Raw genomic sequence first — 12,296 nt, forward strand, 5'->3', positions numbered from 1 at the left:
TAAAGACGACCAGTAACTTCCGGAATTATTAGCTTTAAATTTAAATCATGTTTTTGTGTCGGGTAAGAGCTAAACTCACATTTGATTTTTCAGAAACTGTGATACAATTTTCAATTTTATGTGATTCCATACGTTTATTATCAACCAAAGATACATCTTTGGACATTCTAAGGTCGTTTCAGATTTCCGGATGTTCTCTCCTTTTTTGTTTTTGCTTTTAACTATTTATCTCGACTTCCTCATTTAACAAAAAGCACCTGCCATCTGACTTAACATACCGAAGTAATTTTATAGATTTTTCCTCACTCTAAGAAGAATGTATGACGACGAGGATTACAGCTCTTCTGACGATGAGGATTATGTTCCTGATGGTAAACACGTTTTGAATTGCATATATTTAATTTACTAAATAATTGCTGGAAAATGGTGCTATATTTTCAACAATGATCAGATGGTTTACTACAAATTTAAATATAACATGTCTGAAAAAGGTAAAAGCTTAAAAAGAGCGTAGCTTTATAATTAATTTGACTGCAAAAAGGCATGAATACCTGTTTTATGTACCTTTTGTTGATAAAGCAAATAATAAGTAGGGGTCGTGTGGCGTTGATAATGATATCGTCAGGACTTCGGTTCCAGAACGTTATGGATTTCGGAACGACCATTTTGTCGAGGCGTATCACATGCAATATTGGCCTGCGTGATATCACAACAAAGATTATTTTGGTTGCTGTAACATGCCATGCTTCCAGAAAGAAAATAGTGATAAAAATCATTCACCATAAAAAATGTGTGTTAATATTTCATTGGCAAATTTATGTATTTTTTCTTAATACACAATTTTACATGTCAAACATCCTCCCAGATATGATGATATAACCAATAAATTCATCCTTGGATGTCAATGATTTGTTGTCATCTGCCAAGTTAATAAAATTAGACCATTAATAATAGGCCAGGCCTACATTACATTGGGAAAATGGTGATTTTTTAATTATCACCTTATCATAGGTGAAAGTAATAACGCTGACATTTGTATTGACTTAGATGGGGAGATTGTGAGTGAGGAGGAGAACTCTGGAGATGAAGAGGATCTAAGTGTACTGAAAGAGGATCAAGATGAGACTGAAGCCAAAGGAGGGCGTGGCAAACGCAAAAAATCAAAGAAGAAATCTTCAGATCTTGCAGCAAGGTATTTGGAGGATCTAGACTAACTATAGAGTAATATGGTACATGAACAGGCCAAAGAGGATTCAATGACTCACATGCTAGCTAGACGAAATGTTAAAATTGAGGCTGTAGAGAAGGGTGGAGTCTGATTGGTAAAATTGAGGTAGAGCTTTAGATTCAAGCTTGTTTCTTACAGATAATTTCTTTTATAAAAATTAATTTGTAAGCCCCATTATTGGCAACAGGGAGGTTCCATCCTAGTGGCAGATGAACAGAGGACAAAAGGATTAATAGAATACCTGGTAAATATTTTGAAATACTCTTCCTGTAGGAATGAAAGAATAGTAAACAAGTTTGTCATGGAACATTGTCATCATCAGAAGCATTTTAATGTTATATATACATAGGGTGTGGCCTTCTCTTCGGACAAGAGAGGGGGAATTCAGGGAGGCAGGCAGTTAGGAAATACTTAGGTATAAATAAAGAGATGAAGGTAACCAAAGTATATTTACTCACTTTGTATAGTGTGTATTTTTTACATGGATGCTATTTGAGCCTTGAAAAAATGTCTGACTTATTTATATAGAATAGATATATAATTGAATACAACATCCATATCACCAAAACTTCATTGAAATTCAACATTATTTAACATGGGAGTATTTTTTTTTTTTTATGTATTATTGTAGCCCTGGTAAGAACTAGCGGCAATATACCGCTCGTTTAGAGAGAACTTCTCTTTAGCTTGATGGGTTGAGTGTCAGACTAGTAAACCAGAGGTCCCTGGTTCGAATCCTAGCAGAGGCATTGAAATGAATTATGATGTCTGTTACATTGGTGCCGATGTAGAGACTCGGGAATAATACTTAGTCATGCCTAACTAGCATCACTGTAACCCCTGGAAACTCGAAGACGAGTTATTTCCTTGAGGATGAGTATGTTACTATGGTAAATTCTAGCTTCAGTATACAGCTCCGCTAGAGAGAACTTAACTTTAGCTCAATCAGTTGAGAGTTAGACTAGTAAGCCATAGGTCCCAGGTTCGAATCCTAGTGGAGGCATTGAAAAGAATTATGACCTCTGTTACATTATGAAATACAACAAACAAAATGTTTTTGTAAATGGAATCTACAGCATAAATATGTACCTTGTAACTTGGTAATTAAGGCTGAGATGGAAAATCCAAATTGATGTTGCTTGTCATTTAATTTTGTGAAAATGTTATTTGTTTAGTCTGTTTGGTGTCATTGAAGGAAAAGAAAAGGTGGAATAAAGCTAGATGATGATACAAATGAGACAGAAGAAACAGAAGATGACAAACACAAAAAGGAGCTGTCAGAACAGATAGAAAAAGAGAAAATGGAAAAGAAAGAAGAGCAAGAGAAGAAACGAACGGAAAATTTATGGGCCAGTTTCCTGTCTGATGTTGGTGGAAGGCCCAAACCCAAACCAGCTCCTTCATCAGGTTTAGGGGCTCTAGGCAATCTCTCAAAGGTAATAAGCAAAGTTATCAAGATCTAATCAACAGACATGATTACAGCCTTATATATGAACATGTGTGCTACATGTAATCCTCCATTTAAGTTTAAAATCCTATAAAGTGTCATGGTTAAGATGATTTTCATTCACTGCAGTATTTGAAGAGTGTTTTTATACCACACTGGTGCATCTGATGTTGGTCAACATTTCTCCTATGCCTGCTATTAGTTGTAAATGACATAGCAGATGTTGACCAATAATCCTTTTGGGAAGTGGGAACTAATTTACATAATAATGGATCTTGGTCCTTAGAGTCCTGCGGGGCAGAGACAAAAGGGAAAATTTTGCAATATTTTTAAAATCCTACTCCTCCTATAGGAATATGCCTACATTTGGTCTGAAGCATCCTTAGGTTTTGTATAAACAGTAGGTCTTTTCCTGAGAATCCTTTTGTCCCAATTTGGCCTGAAACATTTTTGGGTAAAGGCAACTTTTGTTTAAATGGTGTACCGACTCATTAAGGGCAGAGAAGTGGGGGCCAATGGGAAAATGGATGTAAGCCTCTAGAAATCTTTTTCTTTTAATTTTGGATTTATCAATTTCGGCCAAAGCCAGATGAGTGGTACATGCCCTCAGGGCCTCTTGTTTATATAAAGCCATTGGATATTTTTAAAGCATGTAGTAATATTTATTCAAGTGTTTACCTTCATCCTATACCATAGATAGGACAAGAAGTTGAAGTGGTGTCCCACACTTTATTGGTACATGTAGAAAGATGGAATTAATCTGAAATATTGATTTTTCTCATTCTCAGCCATGTACCTCATCGTCACCTAAGTCAGTTACACCCACTTCAACACCAGTAAATGCCACAGGAAAGGTCAAAGTTACAAAAGTTTATGATTTTGCAGGAGAAGCTGTTGAGTAAGTAATCATGTTTAAATTTCAGTAGTTTGTGTGTACAAAATTCATCAAACATATAACGTGAAAAATCCATCCCATTGTGGTAGCATCTGTTGTAAAAAGTAACAGTGACAAGATAATGGATACTTTCATGATTAAGGTATTTATTAATCAATATTTGTGAGGAGAGCAATGATATGTTTTATTTATAAGAACAACTTGACAGTTTATAAAGTTGTACAATAGTGAATTTAGTGATATGAATATAGTTTTGCTCCCCAAAAATTTAGGGGGTAGCATATAGTTGATGCTTTGTCCTGCTGTCTGTTTGTCCTTTGATGTCTGGAGCACAACTTTGCCCACAATTACACATATACATTGGTCATATTGATATGATGTGCAGTGTATGAAATTCAGAGCCCAAAACCCCTTAATTGCAGAGTTATTGCCCTTTGTTAAGATTTTGTATCCTTTAAAGTTGTTTTGGGATAGCATTCATCAGTTTCACTGATGCTTTTGTTGGTAAATAAACTATATGATTTGAATTACTGACATATTGAAAGTGTGGTCTACATTTTATATGTTTAAGAGTTACTAAAGAAGTTGATGTGAATTCCAAAGAAGCAAAAGCTGCTCTAAAAGAAAAAGAGACAGCAGACAAGCCGGAAGAATCTCCATCACCTGTCGCTACAACAGCCACATCAGCATTTTCTGGGAAGTGAGTAATAGAAAAGTTTATTTGAATCTGAAAAACTTTAGACATACTTATCAGTGGCTGTGTATAAGGTTAGCATTATGAGAAAGCTGTGTATTGTATTGATATACAAGTATATGACATACACATGGGTGTTTTTGTTACGTAAAATACGGTGTTTGCCTATGTATCATTAAACTGAAAAGTGCAATAGAGAGATTTTGAACATGATACCAGTAGGTAGTACAAACTTAAATCAAAATTAAGCTATGAGGCCTATCAACCATCAAATGTTGCCTATTCATCTGTCAAAACTTTGATATCTGTTATTGCAGGGGGCCAGGGATCAAGCGACCAGGCGGAGGACTTGGAGGAGTACTAAACAGTATCAACAAGAAACCTAAAATGGGAACACTGGTACATAATGCACTGAAGTTAATGATAATCAAGATAAACACGGAGAACATTGGCTCTTTGTAAAGTGTTCAATCTCATACAATTTAAATATGTGAGGAAAAAGACAGATGAACTCTCAAAAGGGTTGAACTATCACTTTGTGCATCAAAACTATCACTTTGTGCATCAAATTAATCATGTCATAATTGGCAAAAAATGATGCATAATGATGTACATTTCAAAGGAATTTATGTCACTTTTTCATATTCGAAACTTTTGTAAACTTATTGACTGACAGCCAGACAGAGGGATTATAGAAAACATGTTACAGTATAACTAAGCAAATTTTTGCACATCAGACAGAATGAGATATACAATCTGGTGTCTAGCCTTCAGTATTTATGTGTGCTCAACATATTCTTACCTCATGATATATCCCATATAAATAAATGGTAGTTAATTTTGCATGTCTCTGTTGATTCTTTTTGATATTCTAAAATCTGTTTTAGGTTCAAAATGTTATATTTTTGTGGTTTTAAAGGAAAAATCAAAGCTTGACTGGAACAGTTTCAAAGAACAAGAAGGAATATCTGAAGAACTAAAGATCCATAACAGAGGAAAATCGGGGTAAGATTTTTTGTTGTCCAGTCTACGACTGATGTTGAAAGGTATTTTTTAAGAAGTAGGGAAGGGATATTCTTCAAACTTGATGTGTGTTTCCCATGGTCCATTGTTGTACCGATTTCATTGGATTTTGGAAGTTGAAGCATTTTATCTGAATTTATTCTATAATTGAATTTTTTTGACAGTTGAAGCTTGTTATCAATATTAATTCTTAAGTACCTTTGGTACAATCAAGTTATCAAATACAAGAAAAAATTTCTTAAACTTTATGTGTATATTCCCATGGTTTATTTTTGTGCATAAGAAATTATGAGACTGATCAGTGAAATAAAATTGTGAAAAGGTGGCCATCTTGGATTTTGACAGTTGAAATTTGTTATCACTATTACTCTTTGAGAATTACTGTACTAGAAAGAAAATTCTCAAACTTTTGTTATTAATTAGGTACCTGGAAAGAATGGCATTTTTGGAACGTACAGATCATCGACAGTTTGAAATTGAAAAGGGTCTTAGACAGAGCAACAGCAAAAGATGACAACTCGATGTCAGTAGAAACGCTACGGGGAGACAACCAATCAAGAACAGAACTTTATTGTCATACAGCCAAATCTATATCGACAGTCTTCTATTTCAAATTGAAGCAACCATAATATGTATCAGTGTGTACTTGGTCAACATTACATTTAAAATCTGATTGGAAACTAATATGGATGTGAAAAAGAAATCTTAGACCAAGATGTTTGTCAAGGTTACCGAAATGTTCGTTTTAAATCAGTTAGTTATACCAGGTTTGTGCAATGGACCATGTATTTCTGACGTATCAAGTAAGTGATCGTGAAACTGAAAGATGATATACAAAGTGTGCAGCTTTAAAAACATATTACTTGAAGATACCTGGTTTGTGTTATACAAGATTTTTTGTTAATTCAATCAAGTGGTTTTAGGCACTACATTCTAGATTTCTGCATCTGTATAGATTAAATATTTCAGATAAACCAGGTTATTACAAAGTAAAGATTCCATCCAAGCATACTAGATTGAAAGGACAATCTTAACACTGGACCTTTTCCCGATTTTCATGATAGATAGCACAATTTTTGTACCTGCTTCTGATAAAGGTTTTGCCATGAATATAGACGCAGTTGATGAAATATCAGTCGGGAGAACTAACTTCATTGTGCAAAATCATCACTCCACAATTTTGTTACCAGGTTAGAATTTTGACCACACAGGACAAAGAACAAAGTTTGATTACAAAGTTGTTCAGCTTGTAAAAGAGGTTAATAATCAATAGTTCAGATTGTAAATTTGAATTAAACATTGATCCTAGGTAACTGTCAAGTGATAGAGCAAAAAGGATGTGAAGTGTTTGATTTCAAAAATGTTGTGACTTTCATGTTGTGATACTGTGAATAGGTCCGTTTCGCAGGTTCCATTATTAAATTTTTGTACATAATTTAACAGTGTTTTGTAGTTTATCTATAAAAGTTTACATTTAGTTGTTTTTTTTTCTTGTGATATATTGAAATCTTCAGAGTACATCACTATTTACCACATAGTTGATGTGTTATTGTGGACTTTTCCTGGTCTGTCCCGTTTGCAATTAAATTTTTTGCTTTCTAGAGCATTTGAGCCTTTGGCTAAAGTGAGCTATCGCTAGTGCTTAATCTGTCATCTATAACTTTTTTTTTTAAATCATGTTTTAAGTGAAAATTTCGTTTGAATGAAGTTTTATGTAAAAATTTCATTTGAATAAAGTTTTACATGAAAATTTCACTTGAATCATGTTTTTAAGTGAAAATGAAATTCGAGATGGGCACCATTATTGCAATTTTAATAATATAATAATAACTCGAGAACTATGTGTATTTGAAAGATATTGAAGGAATGATCAGATGATTTTGTACACATGGTACAAGCTTCATATTGACACAAGCATAATATGGCCACCAGAATAACAATTGTTAAAAGAGTCATGAAAAAATGACTCCAATTTCTGTTTGTGAACAAGATCGCCAGAGACTGAAAAATCATTTAGTTTTGGTTTGTAGTCAGATATACACATTATTGAGGTCAAGATATAAAATTTAGGATAATTATGTCCCCCAAACGAAGTTGGGAGACATATTGTGTTTGCACTTTCTTCCGCCGCCGTGTTTCTCAAAAACTATTCCATGGAATTTAACAAAACTTTACACACATATTCATATATGCGAGGCGGACTGCAGGCCACTTGAATTTTCCAATTGGTCATCTGTGGTCAAAATTTGTACAAATTTTAGATATTGTCAGATTTTCGTGAAAATTGGTATATATATTATTGTAATCATTTACTGCTGAAGGGGTCGTTTGGGGGACATTTGTAATGGTTCCCATTACAATTAGTACTTGTTTTCATGAGAGATTTTGATTAAATTGTAATTCAGTTACAGCTAGAATTTGCTGATAGGGGCTATACCAATGGGAGTTCTGTTGATAATGATTGTACCATTTAAACTATTTTGAGTATAGGGCTTGATGTTGGAATTTGCTGTGAGAGGCTACATGAGACAAAATCCATCTCAATTTGTATTTCTCAATCAGAAACTACAAACTAGTGTTGTGTATGGAAAGCTTAAGTGGAAGAACTATAACTTGACTTGAAATTGTATATTGCAGGGTTTTCCATAATTTTGTTAGTAGCAGGCTGTGTAGTGAAAGTAGGAGGCTGGCCTGCCGTGTATGGAACATTATTATGGAACTGGATTGGTGTAGGCGGCCAAATGATCAAAGTAGCCAGTCAAATTGGCCGGCGACCAGCTCGTATGGAAAACCCTGATATTGATATTAAAAAATGAATGAGTGATGCAATCAATCAGTTGATATCAGTTTTATCTGATATTGATTGAAATTGACGACTTATCTGACATGTGACCTTTGGTTATCTATATAGACTTTAGGCCTTTGCATTATAATGAAGATGGGGAAATGCAACATTGATTGATATCAATGACTTGTTCGACCTATAAATTTTTGTGTCCCATATATTGACCTTTGACATAGCTTTACAAGGGAATAAGGTGTACAAATGAAAATTGTATAATATTGATGAATTATTGGACTTGTGACCAATAAACTAACCATTGGCATATGTCTGTCATTCAACAATATGTGCAACCAAAATATATTGAATATTGGTGAGGATTGGTTACCAACTTGACTTTTGACCTGTCATGCAATTGGAGAGTTTGCCATATTGGAGGCAGGTGTAGTATATGTAGTTGTTAGACAAGTTAATGCAAAGCTCTGAAACTTTAATACTACATTAAATGATTACTAGAGAGTTTTAGTAGACACACCATATCTATCGTTTTTCTGTTGTACGTTTTCAAGCATGAGTGAGGGAAATATCACCTTGCAATTAAATTAAACTTTTATCACAATATTTTTCCACTTCCTGATGTTATAAAATATTACTACCATGCTAAAAATAGTTGATTTATTCCTAGTATTTTGGATAGGGGTTAGAATCTCTGGATCATACACAAGTTTCCACTATACATGTAATACCTTAAAATGTCCTGAACATCGTAATGGTTGGTTTTTGGAAGGTTGCTAGGAAACTTTACGATGAAATATAAACCAAAAATATAAACCAAACTTCAATAACTATATTCAATATTTTTAATATGAAAAATATATAAAAGTTATTTAAGTCTGATATATATACCATTAAAACAGTGAGAAATTGTTATTTGAAGTGAAGCACTTTTATATTTAATTCATTATCATAACTGAAAAGCATAACAAAAATAACAGATAGATATCAGAAATAATACTATTTACACCATAACTTGAGTTGAGAGAAAAAAATAAGTCAAAACAATTGTTGTTGCCTTTACAAAATTCATCAAGAGATCGACTGACTAAAAAACAACCAATCAATGACCATGGCACTGCAACTGAATAAACTGGTATTGGATAAACTACAAAATATACGTGCACACAAGAAATAGAATTAGACACCTTTAGTACCAGGGATGGATAGAATTGGACACGTGTTGCACCAGAGATGGATAGAATTGGACACCTGTAGCACGGGGGTGGATAAAATTAGACACCTGTAGCATGGGAGTGGATAGAATTAGACACCTGTAGCACAGGGGTGGATAGAAATGGACACATGTTGCACCAGAGATGGATAGAATTAGACACCTGTATCACCAGAGATGGATAGAATTAGACACCTGTAGCACCAGGAGTGGATAGAATTAGACACCTGTAGCACCAGAGATGGATAGAATTAGATGCATGAGGCACAAGAGATGTATAGCATTAGACACCTGTAGCACCAGGGATGGATAGAATTAGACACAAGTAGCACCAGAAATGGATAGAATTAGATACAAGTAGCACTAGGGATGGATAGAATTAGACACAAGTAGCACTAGGGATGGATAGAATTAGACACATTTAGCACCAGGAATGGATAGAATTAGACACCTTAAGTACCAGGGATGGATAGAATTAGACACATGTAGCACCAGAGATGGGTAGAATTAGACACCTGTAGTACCAGGGATGGATAGAATTAGACACATGTAGCACCAGAGATGGATAGAATTAGACACATGTAGCACCTGAGCGTGGATATTATCGAACACCTAAAGCACCAGAAGTGGATAGAATTGAACACTCATAGCACCTGTGGTGGATAGAATCAGACATCTGTATCATCATAACTTGACAGAATTGAATTTAACACCTATAGCATCTGAGGTGAATAGAATTAAACACCTCCAGCACCAAATGTGGATTGAATTTAAAACCTTAAAATCATAGGTTGACAGAATTAAGCACTTAAAACACCAGAGGTGGTTAGAATTATAAAGGCATGTAAAAACATTCCTTCACCACAACTGTCCCTCATCATATTAGAGAACTTATCCAATTTTCTATCACAAAGTCACCAGGATGGTGCCCGGTACAATATGTATTGTGTTGGTGTTGTGATTTCCTCAGTGATGCGAACAGCGGGCATGCGTAGGTGTGTGTCTGGAGTGGGGATTGGAGTCGGGGCCGGTTTAATAGCAGGTACATCAGATTTAGAGCAATCCTCTGTCACATCAGCCAAGTATCGGTAATGGCCTTCCACTTTGTCTGGATACAGTCGAAATGGAAAGCTATAATCAAAATGATAAAAGTACAACGTGAAGCTCAGATTTCAAAGTGTAAATTTAAAGGGGATAAATAGTTAGATATTAATTTTATAACTGATAAAAAGCTTTCAAACATTTAAAATTGTGTCCTTTCTGTTAATTATAATATATCAAAGTTTGCACAACCGTTTCATTAACCACCTCAAAAATTCACAAATAAAATAGGAGCAACCCCTCACTAGTTCATATCATTATTATTCAGAGAGTGTAAACAATGTCTGTGCATGCAATTTGAATTCAAATTAGTTCACTCTGTCACACGTAGTGTGAAACGAGGTCATTTTATAAAGTAAGAGTTGAAACATGGCTGGCAAATTAAGTTTTGGCTAATCATATAAAATGGCAGATTTAAAATGGGGCTCCAAAAGCATCACATGATGAACTCGATTAACTCCGATCAAAACAGCAATGAGTATTAGACACAACAGCGAGTGTCGACTAGAGTTAGTTTAAAGCTAATAATCTTTATCAATTTCTCTCAGAAAGTGTGAAAATTTTGTGAAGAGTCTAATTTTAAGTATTTCAATGCCAGGCCAAAATCAAATGCATGGGGAAAAATGATGAAATCTTACCATTAAGTCCCTGTAATACTAGTGTAAATAAAATTTGAATGTTCACCAATATGTGATTTATCTCAAGTACTGTAATGATCTTATGCTTATTTACCTAGATATATTTGTATAATTATGTAATATAATATTGCAGTTTTGATTCTAATAAAAATGGAAATTCTTCTATATGTGTGTTATTGTACCAACCATAACTTCTGTGCTACTGAGCTTGTCCGTTTGACTCTCTTCTTCCCTGACCCTCTTTTCAGTGGTTGGAACTGGAATTTAAAAAAAAAAAAAATGCTTTACAAGGATTGTTAATAAAATACACAAACCAAAAATAATGTTAATCATTTGACATTTTTCACATTTTGCCAATCTCTTAAAAATGGCCCTATACAATCTGAAGTCCAATAAAACTACATTTCATTTCCTTGTACATCTTACCATGTAATAGTGAATGCAATTGTTCAGCAAACCTTAATATGTCCAGACAAAATTTTTGACAGGGATATACGAAACCTGTTGTCTTTTATGAAGTGCTCTTTTGTGATCACCAACTAACCTTCCTCTTGAGGGTTTCACGAGGTCGTAGTCTACTAGGCATTGGCTCAATCTGATCATGGCTGAGCCTCTTTAATGGAGCATAACGCCATTGTGGATTTCTAGTTCTCAAGTCCTCTATGTCTTTCTTAAATTCTAACCTTAAAATATGAACAATTAAATTCCTTCAGCTACACGTGTTTCAGACGATAGATATAAGAACAACAGGTTCATTGAAACTTGAATGCTTTTAAAATGAAGCCTTTTTATCTTACTTCATTCTTCATCAACATTATAAGCAGTCTGAGGATGTGTGAGGATTGTTACAGACCATTTTACCTGTATCTCATTATTTCTACATTTTATTTTCATTATAAATAATAATTCATGCAAATTAACACATGAAAATTTTTTTCTACCATGAATTTAATATTTCTGCCAAATTTCATTAAATTTTATTTTTGGTGTTAAATAAAACAAGATTTACATGTTTAACCAAATTTAAAATCTTAACAAAACACAATAATCAAAAACCTAATATTTTTTCTTTACCATAACCTGAAGTTTGATCAATATTTATTTCAAAAGAGAAATAATTTTACTCGTATGGTTGCCGTTCATCATAGGACATCTTCCTCCACTTTGCTCCCAGCATACGAGAAACCTCTCTGTTATCTAAGCGTGGATGTTCATCTGCCATCAATCGTCTCTGTTCAACGGAAAACCGAATAAATCCAT

At 34.1% G+C, this 12,296-nt stretch overlaps 2 protein-coding genes across 2 annotated transcripts; one reads left to right on the top strand and one right to left on the bottom strand.

Moving 5' to 3' along the window:
* Positions 1 to 256: 256 nt before the first annotated feature.
* On the top strand, positions 257 to 6,722 carry LOC132553164 (craniofacial development protein 1-like). The gene is made up of 8 exons (XM_060217392.1): positions 257 to 371; positions 1,048 to 1,192; positions 2,424 to 2,664; positions 3,464 to 3,573; positions 4,142 to 4,270; positions 4,582 to 4,663; positions 5,184 to 5,269; positions 5,711 to 6,722. The coding sequence occupies exons 1-8, from the start codon at positions 317 to 319 to the stop codon at positions 5,799 to 5,801; spliced, it is 939 nt and encodes a 312-aa protein (XP_060073375.1). The 5' UTR covers positions 257 to 316; the 3' UTR covers positions 5,802 to 6,722.
* A 3,489-nt stretch (positions 6,723 to 10,211) lies between these two features.
* On the bottom strand, positions 10,212 to 11,622 carry LOC132552983 (uncharacterized). Its single transcript, XM_060217192.1, has 3 exons — positions 11,581 to 11,622; positions 11,223 to 11,293; positions 10,212 to 10,428 (listed from the first exon to the last, which is right to left on the bottom strand). The coding sequence occupies exons 1-3, from the start codon at positions 11,620 to 11,622 to the stop codon at positions 10,212 to 10,214; spliced, it is 330 nt and encodes a 109-aa protein (XP_060073175.1).
* Positions 11,623 to 12,296: the final 674 nt, after the last annotated feature.

Source organism: Ylistrum balloti, unplaced genomic scaffold, assembly GCF_031769215.1.
Source record: "Ylistrum balloti isolate Yb309-2 unplaced genomic scaffold, AGI_CSIRO_Ybal_v1 Utg369636, whole genome shotgun sequence".
NCBI classification, from domain to species: domain Eukaryota; kingdom Metazoa; phylum Mollusca; class Bivalvia; order Pectinida; family Pectinidae; genus Ylistrum; species Ylistrum balloti.